Source organism: Mirounga angustirostris, unplaced genomic scaffold (genome assembly GCF_029215605.1).
Source record: "Mirounga angustirostris isolate CCGP_5_RB_7025 unplaced genomic scaffold, mMirAng1.0.hap1 SCAF_13, whole genome shotgun sequence".
NCBI classification, from domain to species: domain Eukaryota; kingdom Metazoa; phylum Chordata; class Mammalia; order Carnivora; family Phocidae; genus Mirounga; species Mirounga angustirostris.
The window spans coordinates 25,187,185-25,202,562 of record NW_026991721.1 but is presented as its reverse complement, the minus strand read 5'-3'; the positions used below and the strand labels follow the sequence as shown (position 1 = coordinate 25,202,562).

The window sequence follows — 15,378 nt, the reverse complement described above, 5'->3', positions numbered from 1 at the left end:
TACCTACCGGGTGATTGTTTTGTGGGGAAAGCGGCGAACTGTCTTTTTTCAAAAGACCTTTTGGGGTGTGTGAGTTTGCCTGCTCTGCATACAGAAGGAATTCTAGAAGCTGGGATTGCACCACCCACCCCACGCACCCTTTACTTGCAGAAACCTTTGCCCCCCCCCCCCCCCGCAACCCCCCCATTAGGGCTCTTAAGAGGGCAGACGCCAGCTCCGATCCAGCTGCTTGACACCTATTGTCCCCGTTTGGATGTCAAGCGACTTCGCCTGAAGGACCCTAGCCTCGATTTCGCTCCAAACTCTACGCGCCGCTCTTGCAAACCCCCCGGGGCCGTCCGGACCTGCCCAGAGCAGCCGCCCCCCAAGGACTGGAGCTAGGGCAGCGCGGTAAGAGGCCAGGTGGGCCTTTCCCCGCAGGCGTTCGCGCCGGGCAGCCCGAGCGGCCGCGAAGGCCCCCTCCCGCAGCTTCTCCCGCCCCCTCCGCCCCAGAGGGCCGGCTGGCTAAGTCCCTCCCGCTCTCGGCTCTCCGCCTCACTAGCAGCGGCTCTCGGTGCAGCGGGGATAGGGCGAAGCGGCCTGCGCCCACGGAGCGCACGACACTGCCCGGAACGCACAGCCACCCTTGCCCCCTCAGTCGCCCACTCGGGATCTCCAGCGGCCTCCGCGCGCGCACGGTGAGCGCCACCCGGACCGAGGCGCTGACGGGGAAGAGGGCCGCTGCCCCGAGTGTCCTTTACCTCCGGATCGGCTGGACCTTCTCGAGGGGCTTGCTCCTCAAGTCTCCCCTCCCCCCCAACCCCCTCCCCCGGTCATTACCAGTGCCCTTCTCCACCCTTCTCCGCCTCTTAGCCCCGACCTCTCTCCTCCCTCCCTTCCTCGCCAGGGACGAGTGCCGGCCCACCCCGGCGGGGACCGTTGCACTGGCCGTTGGCGGCCGGCGCTGCGAGGCCCCGCCCCCGGCGCGAGCCTCGGTATCCCGGGGCGGGTAGGCCGACCGGCGGCCCGCGCGGGGGAGGGGCGGGGCGGGGGGCGGCGCGAGGCCGGGCCGGGCGCCCCGCTGGCGGGTCGCGCGCGCGTCCTCGGTCTCTTCCTGCCCTTGCGGCGCGCGCCGGCCCCGTCCCCACCCCCACCCGCTCGCGCAGGCTCCCGCTCGCTGCGCGTTTTGTCCCGCGTCTCTCCCCGTCCGCCGCCTGACTCGCCGCTCTTGTCCTCCTTCCTCCCGCTTTTTCTTTCTTCTCACGGTCTAAAGATGCCCTCGGCCACCAGCCACAGCGGAAGCGGCAGCAAGTCGTCCGGACCGCCACCCCCGTCGGGTTCCTCCGGGAGTGAGGCGGCGGCGGGGGCCGGGGCAGCTGCGCCGGCTTCCCAGCACCCCGCAACCGGCACCGGCGCTGTCCAGACCGAGGCCATGAAGCAGATCCTCGGGGTGATCGACAAGAAACTTCGGAACCTGGAGAAGAAAAAGGTGCCAGGAGTTGGCGGGGACGGGAGGGTTGGATGCTCCGACCCTGACTGCTGTGGCCTGCCCTCTTCCCGTCCCTGGCGCATCCCCTGCACTCACCCCCACCCCCCACGCCCGGCCCGCTCAGTAAACGGAGCTTGGAGCCCAGAAAACGGGCTCCTAGGGGAGGTGCTTGTCACCTGACCCGGACGCGGCGCTCACCCCCTCCCCCCGCTCCGCCCGGGGCGCTTTATTACTCTCCGCCGGCCGTGGGCCAGGTTTTTTGGCCCTTGGGAGTGGGATGCGTGAGGGCGGGGGCCTGTCCTGTCGCGAGACTGGACTGAGTGATGCCCTTCTCTCCGTCACCGAGGCCCGATTTCTTTGACGGAGGGCCAGCGGGGAGAAATGAAAGGGGTCCCGGTGACGGGGCTCAGGCCTCAACCGACCGCCTCGTGGAGTTGGGGCGGCCTGCGTGCGTCCTGTAGCCGTGGGATTGGTCCGCTCCGTTACCGTGTACCTGAGGCCTATTCAGTGTCTCTTCTCCTCTCGGGAGGGAAGCGTGTTTAGGATCTTCACCTAGAATTGCTCCTCTATCAGGCCCCTTTTGAGTGGGTCTTCTATTTGCTGCCCACCCCCCCGCCCCCCTCTGATGGGCGCCCCCACGTTTCCTTCTTTGTTTCAATTGTCTAGGTGCCCCCCTGAGCCTCACGCTCAGCTCGATCCCGAGAAGATTTTCTGCAGCGGCTCTTTGCCCCTCCGGGACGCTAAAGAGGGACGGGAGGGAGACTGCCACGATTGAGATTCGTTGGGGGGCGTGGGTCCGGGTTAGACCGAGGGGATCGCTAGGTCTCTGGGCACATGGAGAGAGCGTCTAACATGGCGGCGGCTGCGAGGAGAGGGAAGCGCTTTACAGGAGCTGCATTGTGAGCACAAAGCGAAAGCAGAGGGGGAGGGCAGAGACCAGGCAGCCGCCCGGGCTGGCCTTCCTCGCCGCCCCCCCCCGCGCCGCTCCTCCAAAAAACAGTCAAGCCACACCCACAATTTTTTGGATTCAATAGTTGGCCATTCTAGGTCACACCGTGAGGTTGATCTTCAAGTAGGCATTTTGTTTTATGCTTTCAGTGCAGGACAGTGTACCAACTCTTTTTAGAGCGACACGTGTGTGTGTGTGTGTATGTGTGTATGTATGTATATGTGGGTATGTAGAGAAAGGGTCTCGGTAGAGTGAATAATTCAACCTTCAGTAAGACTGGAGGTGGAAAGGAAGAAGCAAATCAGTAGTACAAAAATGGGGTAATTACATCTGTGACTCTTATGCATACTTTTTGCCTTTTACCTTAATAACTTTGCTTGGATAACTTAGGCTTGTTTGCTTCTAGTAAAACATATTTATTATAACATTCTGAATTTTGACGAAGTCATTTCAGAATGTTTATTTAGCCACCCACCTAACAGTGTTACTTAAGATGTTGAGACTAGCTAAAATTTGGGCAATAACAAATAACTTGAAGAAAATGGTGTAGGCCATAATTATTTTAATTGCTTGTTCTGTGATTTATTTTATATTTTGGGGGGAGTTTTAAAACAAACATTTTTAGATTTGATACTAATCTGTCTCATTTTTCCTATTGGGAATTTTACTTGAATTTCTTCGGTTTTATTTGAAATCGAGAGATGCACTACTTGTGGATGTCTATCTTTTGGTGATACTTTATTTTGATAAACAAGTGTGGTTTATTGTAAATGATAGAAATACTAGATTTATCAGCAGTAAAACAAGTATTTTACTTGTAAGGTAGCTACATTTAAATATGTAATGGAAAAAGCATGCCCAAGGCCAGTATCTTCTGAGTCTGCCATCTGATTTAGTTTTTGCTACTCTATTTGAACTTGAGACTTAGGTATCTTTTTAAAACTTCTTACTACAATAAGCAATCCTATCAATCTGGTTGATGCCTTGAGTGGTTTAATTTTCAAAATTCTTAGGAAATGCCTGTTTTCTTTTAGGATAGGAATCAAAAGATAAATAGCAATGATGTAATATTGGAAATATAGACAATTAAATGTAGATATTTATATTTTCATGACTTAAAAATTTCAAAGTTTTTAGTGTAAAATCAGGCACTGGATTAGCAGCCAATTTAGTTGTGAGGTGACTGAATCTAGTGCTCCAAATGTACTAAGGGAGTTTAGTTTATGAGCTCTTTGAGGACCTGACAGTGACAGGTCACTCATGTGTATGGATTTATATTATATACATTGCCTAACACCCGCCCCTCAGGCCCTCTTACAGAGGAGAAAGTAATGTAACTATTATTACAGAGATTATAGACTAGGCTAGTAAGTACTGAAAAGTTTCTTGTATTGGTGGAGGAAACACTACACAAAGTAACAAAAGTATTTCATATTTTTTTCCCCCAGTCTTCTCAGTGTTTTGGATGTTAGTGGAAAGGTCAGATTACTAAAGTTTTTTTTATAACTCACAGAATGAGCTACCCACTTGTTAAATAGTTAAGTTGGCAGTACTGGGGTTGTGACTTAATTACTATTGAAATTAAGTTTTACTTTTTGAGAAATTCAAGGCATTTGGGTTTTTCTCTAAACACATCTGGTTTCTAGTTTAAATTGTATTTTTTCTATATCTAGATGATTTACTGTATGAAAGGATTTAACTGTGATTTTTGTAGTGAGTGACATTTCTTATACACCTAAAATAGGATTTACTTTACAAATCAGTTTTGAACCTTTGTAGAAATCCTTATGCAGTAAAGTAAGATGATATTTATAACTGGATTTCTTTTTACTTTAGTCCACGCATAGCAACTTGTATTTGAGCTATATTTCAGACTTGACCTATTCATAAGAGTCTTCTGGACAAAATCTCTTTTTTAATGGATTCTAAAATCAAGTATCCTGACCAAAATTACTACCAGATATGTAGTATTACTTACTTTAAGACTTGGAGAATTGCAATAATTGCACTTCATTTAAAATACAAAGTTATTTGTTAATTTCCTTTTTTTTTTTTTAAAGATTTTATTTATTTATTTGACAGAGAGAGACACAGCGAGAGAACAAACACAAGCAGGGGGAGTGGGAGAGGGAGAAGCAGGCATCCCTCCAAGCAGGGAACCGGGGGGCTTGATCCCAGGACCCTGGGATCATGACCTGAGCAGAAGGCAGACGCTTAAGGACTGAGCCACCCAGGCGGCCCTATTTGTTAATTTTCTAGTAAGTTGAGCCTTGAGAGGAAAGCTAAACATCTGTTCAGTGAGAATGCATGCTTAACATTAATGAAATATGATCCTATTATGTAATGCAACTAAATGGCCTGGTAGTTTTTGAAATTTGAGCTTATAAAGACTGTGTGTTTAGCAAAGAGAAGAAATGCAGGTATAATCAAAAGAATGAAGTGCAAAACTCCATTTATAGATCTTTTAGCTTTTGTAAGTAATAATCAATTGAGTGATTGCCTAGTTTTCTTCATCAAGTTTGTTGGTATAGAACTGGGCTCTAGGCTATGCAAGATGGTACTTTGAAACCAAGCCTTAATTTTAACTGAATAGAGAGCTCATTTATATGGTAAGATGTAATCAGTTTAATGTAGAATAAAGGATGTTTTAATAGATGACATTTAAAATTTTTATGCTTTTTGGAAATATAAAAGGTTTAGACACTAGTGATTTTGGTAGGTGAAAGATTAACCAGGTGTTCTCTTGCAAGACAGCCTGACAGCTTTGTAACCAATATGTGACCAGAAGTGATAGCCAAGGGTACTTACTGTTTTTCATACTACTCCCTAAAGTCTTTGCTCTTTATATCTTTTCAGTTAATATACTGAAAAAGGATGTATCGTTAGAGAAGATAACATTTCTTTTTAGAGCAGTGCAGTGTGCCTCTACATACAATATTCAGTGCAGCTGTTGTACGGAATTTCTTTAAGTATTTTGAAATAAAAGCATTCTTAACTATTTTGTAAGTAAAATCTTTCTTGGGGCTAACATCTGAAGTTTTTCTTCTTTTTTTTTTTTTAAGATTTTATTTATTTATTTGACAGAGAGAGACATAGCGAGAGCAGGAACACAAGCAGGGGGAGTGGGAGAGGGAGAAGCAGGCTTCCCGCAGAGCAGGGAGCCCGATGTGGGACTCGATCCCAGAACCCTGGGATCATGACCTGAGCCGAAGGCAGACACTTAACGACTGAGCCACCCAGGCGCCCTGAAGTTTTTCTTGACAGAGTTAAAAATCTCTGATGTATTCGTTTCTCCCATTGGTTGCATGAAGTATTTCTCTGCAATGCAGAGGGCAAGAGTACTTTGTTTTTGCATTCACCTTGTCACAGAAAAAAAAAAAAAAGCATTTATAATGCTTCATTTGTTCCTCTCTTCCTGCCTGGGTATGTTGTGTGTGTGTGTGTGAGAGAGAGAGAGAGAAGTATTTAAAAATTTGAATTTAAAAAGGAAAAGATGTGAATTTCCTCATGTGATAATACGGGTATCTTTTTCTTGCTTGAAAGTAGAATCCCAAGTATTGTGATGAGGATGAATTGGTTTAACCTGAGCATGTTATTTTACTCCAGATAATTCCCATGAGGCAAATATATCTGTCCGAATACATTTTGTGTGACTTAGAGATTAATTTTACGTAAGTAATGTTTAGTTTACATTTAGGAAGATTAGTACTGTTTCATCTTTTAAAAAAATTAAATACTTTCAGATGTTGAAATTATAACAACATGGTGTTAATTTTATTACTATATTGTTAATAGAATCTAAGATACTTTAATACCTTAAAGTCATCTTAAGATTTGGTCGAATTCATTAATCAGTCTTATAGGGCCTGGTAGAATGCTCATTTCTCAATCTGTATTACAGAAGAGTAAATTGAGATGCTCAGGTAAAATGACCCAGTTTGGAATGAGTGAATTCCAAGGTCTCTTGTATCATGGGGGTAATTAGAATTTGTAATGCTCTGCAACATAAGTAAATTTTCATGTTTAAGCTGATCCTTTAGAACCAAGTGAGGCTTTTTACTTTAAATCTTTTAGGGTTCCTCTGTTTTAAAAAGCTGAAAGCAAAAGGACAAAGCTTTTTATTTCTTCATTGTTAAACCTTTATTAGTATCTTGTTAAATTTGTGTTTGTGCTATTCAGGTAATGGGGTCTTGAGAATAACAGTATAGGTCCCATTGTATCAGGTATCATTGGGACATCTGTATTGTTGTTAACGAAATGAACTTTATTTATTTATTTTTAATTTTTTAAAGATTTTATTTATTTATTTGAGAGAGAGAGCATGAGGGGGGGAGGGTCAGAGGGAGTAGCAGACTCCCCGCCAAGCAGGGAACCTGATGTGGGACTCGATCCCGGGACTCCAGGATCATGACCTGAGCCGAAGGCAGTCACTTAACCAACTGAGCCACTCAGGCGCCCAAAAATGAACTTTTAAAGTTTAAATTCTGCAGTGTCTCTTTATGCGTAGGTAAGCCCTGAAACTACATTTACCCCTCTCGACTCAGGCTTGGTATGTTGTACACCAGATAATTTGGGAAAAGCATTACCAGTAGGAGGAAGTAGGAGGTGTGTCAACCTTTCCATCTTAATTCTTGTATTCCGAGCTTCTAGGTATTTTTTAGTAATTGGTCTCTTTTTCTGGAGGCAATGAATTGTATGTAAACAGTAGAGAAGGATGAGAGGAGTAGCAGAAAAGACATTCAGCCAGAGTTGGAATTGTAAATTGCTTGACTTTTGTTCATTTATTTCTCCCACTAGCTACACTGGTGCTTTTGTTGGATAGAGTATGAGTGTAATAACATACATGAAAGAGACTATAGGGCAGAGTTAGAATTCATATTTCCTGAGGAAAAGGGAAGGTGTGCTTCTTGGCTATGCTCAGCTAAAGTAGTCTGTTTCCTTTAATGTCCTGTACTATCTACTATCTCTGTACTTGACATTTTGATTCTGTCTTATGTTCTTACTTTTTGTGTTTTTCTAAATAGGTAGTTAAGCTCCTCTGGGGCAGAGATTATGAATGATACCACACTGCCTTACTCATGGTAAATGCTAAATAAATACCTGTTAGTTTGACTAAATCATATAGAAATATTTGTAGTTTCATCAACAAAACCCTGTTAAGATGGATTAATCCATGAGGGAGAAAAATTCTTTTTGTACAGAGCTGTTTACTGCAGTGTTTTTACCGAAATGCAATTTTTCCTGAAGAATTTTTTTTTGATTTATTTAAGTGAGTAGCATTGATGAGTAGGCAACTAGAGCACATTTTAAAATCTTGGTACTATAAGCATGATTTGTAAATAGTCTTAGGAAGGGGGGACATAGATAATTCTTGGTATTTGAACCATTGTAAATTATTAGAAATTTCACTGCATTCCCCTTAATATTGTTATCCAGACGTAGAAGTAATGGAAATATACTTTAATCATTGAATTTTGGTCTCCATTAATTACAGTTCCTATGTTTTTATGTTGAACTCTCAACAGAGTATAAAATCATTCAGTTGTACCAACTCATCCTAATGAGTAGTTTGGTTAAAGCAACTAATAATTCAAAAGACATCTATTAAGATTATCAGTAATCATTTGTTTTTCAAATGCACAAGCTTTAGACTTCTTAAGAGTATAATGCAAAGTAGGTAATGCTGGAACTCTTCAATATTATACTTTTTTGTTTTCCTACTAGAGTCAGCTGCTTCTATTCATTCAGACTTAACCGCATAATTACAGCCATGGACAAGGAATAAGGATTTTTACAGGATTACCTTTTACTTTTTTTCCCTTTTCAATGGGACAAAAGTCTTATCAAATTAAACTCCTGGTTACTTATTTGCTTGAAAAACTGTCTTACAGTGGGTTCTTAGATAACATCTAATTTAGTATTCTCTTACTCTTAGTGTTTAAGAAACCCTGCATTCTTGACAAGTATTCACTCAGTTTCTGCAATTATCAGTCTTACAGGGCCTGGTAGAATGCTCATTTCTCAGTCTATTTCATTTTTGGACAGCTCTTTAAGATCTTGATGTTAGAGTCACCTCTCAACCCACCCTTCCCCTGCTCCCCACAATATTTAATATTGACTTTGTTTTCTGGAACAGCTCAGACTTCTACATGAGAAGGCTTCCAGCATTTGAAGAGGTGTTACGGATCATCTATGGATTGTAGTATATGTTCTCTCTACCCTCCTTTTTACAGTTGGAAACTTTTGTTTCTTAATATCTTTCCTGTCTCCTATGAATTTTACTAGTAACTAATTGTCAGCTGAATGCCAGGAGGCAGTCAGCTGCCTACCATTAATGTGGGCAAAGTCAGAATTGATATTTCTAAGTGAAGAACAGGGAATGTAGGGACTGGAGACTTGAAGTAGTATCTAGAAAGGCCACTGAAGATTACAGAAAGTTGAGAAGAAAAGAAATCCTTATCTTTTGGTTTTGCATTTTTCTATAGGTTTTCAATACTGTAGAAATGATTTATTTGGCCTGGAGACACAAAATAACTTATAGATAGGTGCTCTTATTATTTTTGTTATTTTAGGCTTCATTTTTTAATTTTAATTTTTATTTATTTATTTGACAGGGACACAGCGAGAGAAGGAATACAAGAAGGGGGGGTGGGAGAGGGAGAAGCATGCTTCTTGTGGAGCACGGAACCCGACGTGGGGCTTGATCCCAGGACCTTGGGATCACGACCTGAGCCGAAGGCAGACGCTTAATGACTGAGACACCCAGGTGCCCCTAGGCTTCATTTTTAACTTTTCTGTTTCAGTTTGGAGATCTCTTTGAGAAGAGAGGTTACATAGTTTCCTGGGTAGCCAAGCTAGTTTCTTCAGATGCTTGTCCCCTCATAATCTTTCTTGTGACCATAATTGTCTAGTTAAAGAATTTTTGTTTTTTTGGAGTCTCTCTTTTGCTATTTCTTTTTAATTATGTAATTTTAAAATGTTTTCTTTATTCATTTATGGAATTTGTCAGTTACTAAGAGGGAAGAAGGAAAGCTCAGGAGGATAGCTATTTTGGATATTTATCTTCTGGCACCCTCATAGCACTGTCCTGAATTTTTAGTAAAGTACTGAATTTCAGTAAAGTAACTTTTGTGGTCATGAAAAAATTCTTGAGAAGAATGGAAGATCTAGCTGTATTGCGATTCAGTAACATAATAATACTCTGGAGAGGGTGCGTGGGTGGCTCAGTTGTTAAGCGTCTGCCTTCGGCTCAGGTCATGATCCTGGGGTCCTGGGATCGCGCTCTGCATCGGGCTCCCTGCTCAACGGGAAGCCTGCTTCTCCTTCTCCCACTCCCCCTGCTTGTGTTCCTGCTCTCACTATCTCTCTGTCAAATGAATAAAATCTTTTAAAAAAATAGTACTCTGGAGAAAGGAAGGGAGGAAAACAGCAGCAGGGCAAAAATGAAATGTAGCAATGGCTAGAATCCAGAGTGACATAAAGAAGGAACATATTGAGGCACAAATGATTTTGCTGAGATTGATGACCTTAGGCAAGTTATTAACTGTCCTGTCTTTCAGGTTCTAGTTAGGTGAAATATGATTGATAATAGCCCTTGCTGATAGGGTTAGCTACCTGATAGCTTAAATTTGAATGTCTGTCATGTAGTGAATACTGTCAACTATTAAAAGCAACAAACAGGAGATAGGGTGGGACTGGGCAGCACTTCTTGGGATAATTATTTCTTAGGACCAGGTTGTCTTTTTTTTAAGATTTTAGAGTGCATGTGCATAAGCGGAGGGGCAGAGGGAGAGGGAGAAGCAGACTCACCACCGAGCAGGGAGCCTGATGCGGGGCTTGATCCTAGGACCCTGGGATCATGACCTGAGCTGAAGGCACACACCCAGCTGAGCCACCCAGGTGCCCCCACATACTGTCTTTTGACATTAATTGGGTATAGTCACATCTCTCCCTTTAGAGACTGGATAATCTGGAAAATGGCCCGATTTTTATCTTCCTCATATGTGGTGCAATAAATGAATGTTTAATACTTTCAGGATGCTCAGTATTTGAAAAGGAACCCTAAATTGAATTTCAAGATAGAATTTAAGAGGATAGGTTTTTGTTACGAGTATTGTGATAGGCTTTCTGATGAAGATATCTCTTTATGCTAGGAAAACAGCTCCATTTTCCAGAAAAAATACTTAATATTCATTTTATGTGGATGCTATGAGTAATTGACCAGTTTGTTCGTACTAGGTGTTAGATAGTCATGTTCTAGCTTAGGGAAGAAAAAAGCTGTGTTTGTCCGGAGCCCTTTGCTCCTGTGTGTGCCCCTTTGCATTCATTGGAGTTAATGTTGGATCAGTCATTGTGAAAAACAAATTATTTACATGTTGATTTAGTTCATACTGCAAATTTAACCCCAAATGAAGAGTGTTTCTACTTGGACTTTAAGCTGTTTGAATGGGATGTGACAATAGGAATGAAGCCAGTTACGATAGTGTCATTTGTTTTTGAGTTACCTACTCTTGGGACTAGTGCAGATACCATGTCTTTTTTTTTTTAAATCTCTGAAAGCTACTTAGGAGTGAGCTGGGATTGCAATCCACCCTCATTTTGAAAGGCAGAAGATTAGACCAATTGAATGTTCTTAAGAGGCTTTCTGTTGCTAGTATGAAATTTGGCATTCACCATTGAGTTTAATTATAAAGTGCTCTGAACTTCTGGACAGGCATAATTTAATAAAAGTACTGTGAATGGAAGATGGTAACCCTTCAGTGTTCAGATCATAAATGGATCTTATGTAAATGACTAGGTTAAATAGATTTATAAGCTGGTTTAGAAAACCACCATCAACAAGTTTTCTGAGTTTGTTCACAGCTAAACCTTTAAGTAACCAAATTGAGGCTGTCATATAATAATTTTTATGGTCACAATTTGTATCAGTGTTTCATTCAAAATAATTTCTTATTTCTGTATTCTCCTGGATTATTACAAGGGAATTACAATGTATTTGATCTAGGTGAATGGTTCTCAAACTTAACCACACATTAGAATCGTGGTGCATAGGGCTTGATAAAACACAGATTGCTGGGTCCCACCCCCAGAGGCACCTGGGGTGGTGCCTGAGAATTTACATTTTTTCTTTCTTTTTTTTTTTTTTAAGATTTACTTTTTGTAAGTGATCTCTACCCAACGGGGGTTCGAACTCACAACCCCAAGATCAAGTGTTGCTTGATCCACTGACTGAGCCAGGCCATCCAGGCACCTTGAGAATTTACATTTCTTCTTCTTCTTCTTTTTTTTTTTTTTTTAAAGATTTTACTTTATTTGACAGAGAGAGAGACACAGCGAGAGAGGGAACACAAGCAGGGGGAGTGGGAGAGGGAGAAGTAGGCTTCCCGTGGAACAGGGAGATCGATGCAGGGCTCGATCCCGGGACCCTGGGATCATGACCCGAGCTGAAGGCAGACGCTTAACGACTGAGCCTACCCAGGCGCCCTGAGAATTTACATTTCTAACAAGTTCCTAGCTGATGCTGATATATTGCTGGTTTGGAGACCACACTTTGAAAATCACTGACTTGGAGATCAACACAGGGTCCCTGCTATGTACAGATCTTATTATATGTAATAGGGAACAGAGGTCGTCCTCTTAGTTCAAATGCCATGGTGATAAAGTCTTATACACCCAAGCAGCCAGGAGAGCTTGTATTACACTGATAAAGAAAAAAAAAACCAACTAGGGCCCTTTAATGTAGAACAGTTTTCTAATTGTCCCTGCAGTCTTATTAGTAAGTTTCAGTTTCCTCAAATGAGGGCTATTTATTAGGAACTTTGACCAGACTCAGCATCTTGCTTTTTTGAAGATTGGGCCAGGATAAGGGAATAGGATATTTATAACGGTAGTAGAGCAAGTGTTAATGGCTATAGAGGAATAAATGTAAAGCTATAATGAAACTTTTGTTTTATTATGGTTAGAAAAATGTTTTACAAAAGATCTGTAGTTTGCATTCCTGTAGTTAATGACATTTTTTGATTGCATCACTAAAACTGCATTAATTCAGCTCACGAGGTATACGGAAGTGTGATCATCTTTTGAAAATCCCCTGTTAAAGATCCTTGAGATTTTTCAGTTACATCATAATTTTTTAAGATGTTTTTTCTGTCACAGTAAACTGTCATTTCTTGTGTGTCAGTGGCAGTCCTCCCTTTGAAAATTATGGCTCTTAAATTATGGATTGTAAAATTTGAAACCTGTTATAGCACTATAAAAATCAAAAGAAAGAGATGTATGAGTTTTAATGGAAATAGATCTTTGTTTTGGCGGCAAAGTCTTTGCATAGTTTTTGGTGACAGTATTCAGTGAAGGTGTGTACTGTGAAGCTGAGTTTCATATAGCAGCTGCTTTCCCTTTGTTTTGATTTCCCTTTTAACGTTTTTCCAGTTACTCCTCTGTGTGATAGATTACTCCAAAACTTACTCCATTTTATGATGCACACAGATTCTGCATGTCAGGGATTCAGACAGGGCACACAGTGGGGTTTGTGTGTCTCTGCTCTGTGATTCTGGGGCCTCAGCTGGAAAGACTAAGGCTTGTTCACTCACATGTCTGATGCCTGGGTTAGAATGACTAACACTAAGATTGCTGATCAGAATTCTTACATAAGACCTCTTCATAGCTTGGCTTCCTCATAGCATGGCAACCTCAGGGTTGTTGGACTTCTTGTAGGATAGCCTGGGGCTCCAAACACGAGTGTTTTTAGTGACTAGCAAACAGGACAGAGATACATTGCTTTTATGATACAGCCTTGGAAGTTTACAGGATTGCTTCCACTGTACTCTGTTGGTAGAAGCCCACTTAATACAGTGGCAGAGGAATTGGACTAGTTCTACAAGGGGCAGTGCCAAGGTCACATGGTAGAAGAGTATGTAGAACTGCAGATGTAGCTGTCTTTGGAAAATGTAATCTGCCATAGAGTTTTGGGTTGGATGAATACTAAATTTGTTATTGTGGAGAAAATTGGAGTTTTTCTACTTTAGGATAGCTTGCCCTGTATAGGATAGTATAGATTCATAGTCAAGGATTATTATAGGTTAAAGTCCTGGCAGTATCCTGAAATCTGTCATTCTTACTGTCTTCTATAGCATGAAATTTTAATTTTCTATTTAAACTGTATATGTTGATTGCAGAATATCTAAGTATACAAAACAAAGCAAAAGGAAAAAATTTCTACCTGTAATTCTACTACTCAGGTACTATTCTTAACATTAAAAAAACTTTTCATATATATATTTTTATATATGTACATTTTTTAGGAATTTCATTTAATGTCTATTTTAATTGGCATATATGTTTTAAGTTCTTAAGACATTAAATGATAAAGCTAAGCTAGGTAGGTAAAACTCTACCCTATGAGGGATATATAATATACTCTATTACTTTAGATTTAGCAACAGCTTTGAAAAATGTATAAAAAGGGAAGATAATAAATGCCAGGTATAAACTAACAGTATTTTTTCTTCTACCTAATAGTGAATTCAGAATTTTTACTGTACTAGCACTACATTTTGGGTCCTCTTTTCATTCTCATATCTTCTGTTATCTGTTTATTTCTAAATAGAGGAATCCTGACTATAATAAAGTATTATTATACTCTAAGTCATCATTAAAAGCAAATCTTGTTTGGTTTTTTATTTCTTAAAAGAAAAGTTAGCCTACCCTTTTAAAAAAGAGAATGAACTGCCTTTATTCATCCTCAAAGAGTGTTCAAAGGCAGTTGAGCATATCTTTTGTACCTGGAATTAGGCCTGCCTTCATTTTTCAACCATAGACAAATTTTATACCTTTCCAGCTGGAGGTTGTTGTGTGAAATAATCCACCTAAGAATACAATTGGATACTTTCATCAGCCTTTAATGTTTTAATGTTTATCTTGGTTTTATTTACCTCCAAGATAACTGAGGAATTGTTAGGCTTTTCTTTCTTTTTTTTAAAGATTTCATTTATTTGAGAGAGAGAGAGAGAGAGAGAGAGAGAATGAGTGGGGGAGGGGCGGGGGGAGAGGGAGGGGGCAGAGGGGGAGAGGGAGAAGCAGGTTACCCGCTCATCTGGGAGCCCGACATGGGGTGTGATACCAGGACCTCGGGATCATGAACTGAGCCAATGGCAGACGCTTAACCAACTGAGCCATCCAGGTGTCCTGTTACGCTTTTTAATTTAGGGTGGAATGGTTATGCAAGTTGACTAATGTTTCTGGTACAAAGAAAATGGATCGTTTGACCTAAAACTAACTAGTATTGTTTTTAAAACTTGTTTCTTTGACCCTGAATGCATTTTATTAGATTTTGTATTTTGTTTTATGGTTAATTTTATTTTTGCTGAGGGTAAGGAACAATAAATATTCATAATTTATTGTGATTATATTAATTAAATATTTTTCCCCCTTGGGGTGCCTGGGTGGCTTAGTCGGTTAAGTGTCCAGCTCTTGCTTTCAGCTCAAGTAATGATCTCAGGGTTGTGAGATTGAGCCCCATGTCAGTCTCCACGCTGGGCATGGAGTCTGCTTAAAATTCTCCCTCTCTCTCCCTCTGCCCCTCCCCCCTTAAAATTTCTCTCCCTTAATTTAGGTTTCTATTTACTCTCCTCTGACCTTTAAAACAACTCAGTTCTTGACTTTTGCATTACCTGGATATCTTTTCTTGGGGTTTATCAAATAGTAGTAGCCTGGGAAACTGCCAAAGTTTTTATTTTAGTGAAAATAAAGATGACTTAAGCCAGAGGTTAATTTTCTTTTCCCACTGTCATACATTTAATTCCATTTGTGAGAAAATGAAGCAAAGCTGTTGACTAGCACACTATCCATAGGTGATGTGATAGCTGAAGTATTATGTTGTTCAAAAGAAATGGATGAAGTACATCAAAGATAATATGCACTTGGGTCTATTCAGGAAAAATACACTCTTTTTGTATCACTTAGT

At 41.4% G+C, this 15,378-nt stretch overlaps 1 protein-coding gene across 2 annotated transcripts in view; it reads left to right on the top strand.

Moving 5' to 3' along the window:
- Positions 1–494: 494 nt before the first annotated feature.
- Positions 495–15,378, top strand: part of CAPRIN1 (cell cycle associated protein 1) — a 37,517-nt gene continuing 22,633 nt past the window's right edge. For both annotated transcript variants that reach the window (XM_064576687.1, XM_045893924.3), the window contains exons 1-2: positions 495–677; positions 1,253–1,468. In XM_064576687.1, the coding sequence (XP_064432757.1) occupies positions 1,253–1,468 (216 nt within the window). In that variant the 5' untranslated portion in view covers positions 495–677. The remainder of the gene's footprint in view (positions 678–1,252; positions 1,469–15,378) is intronic.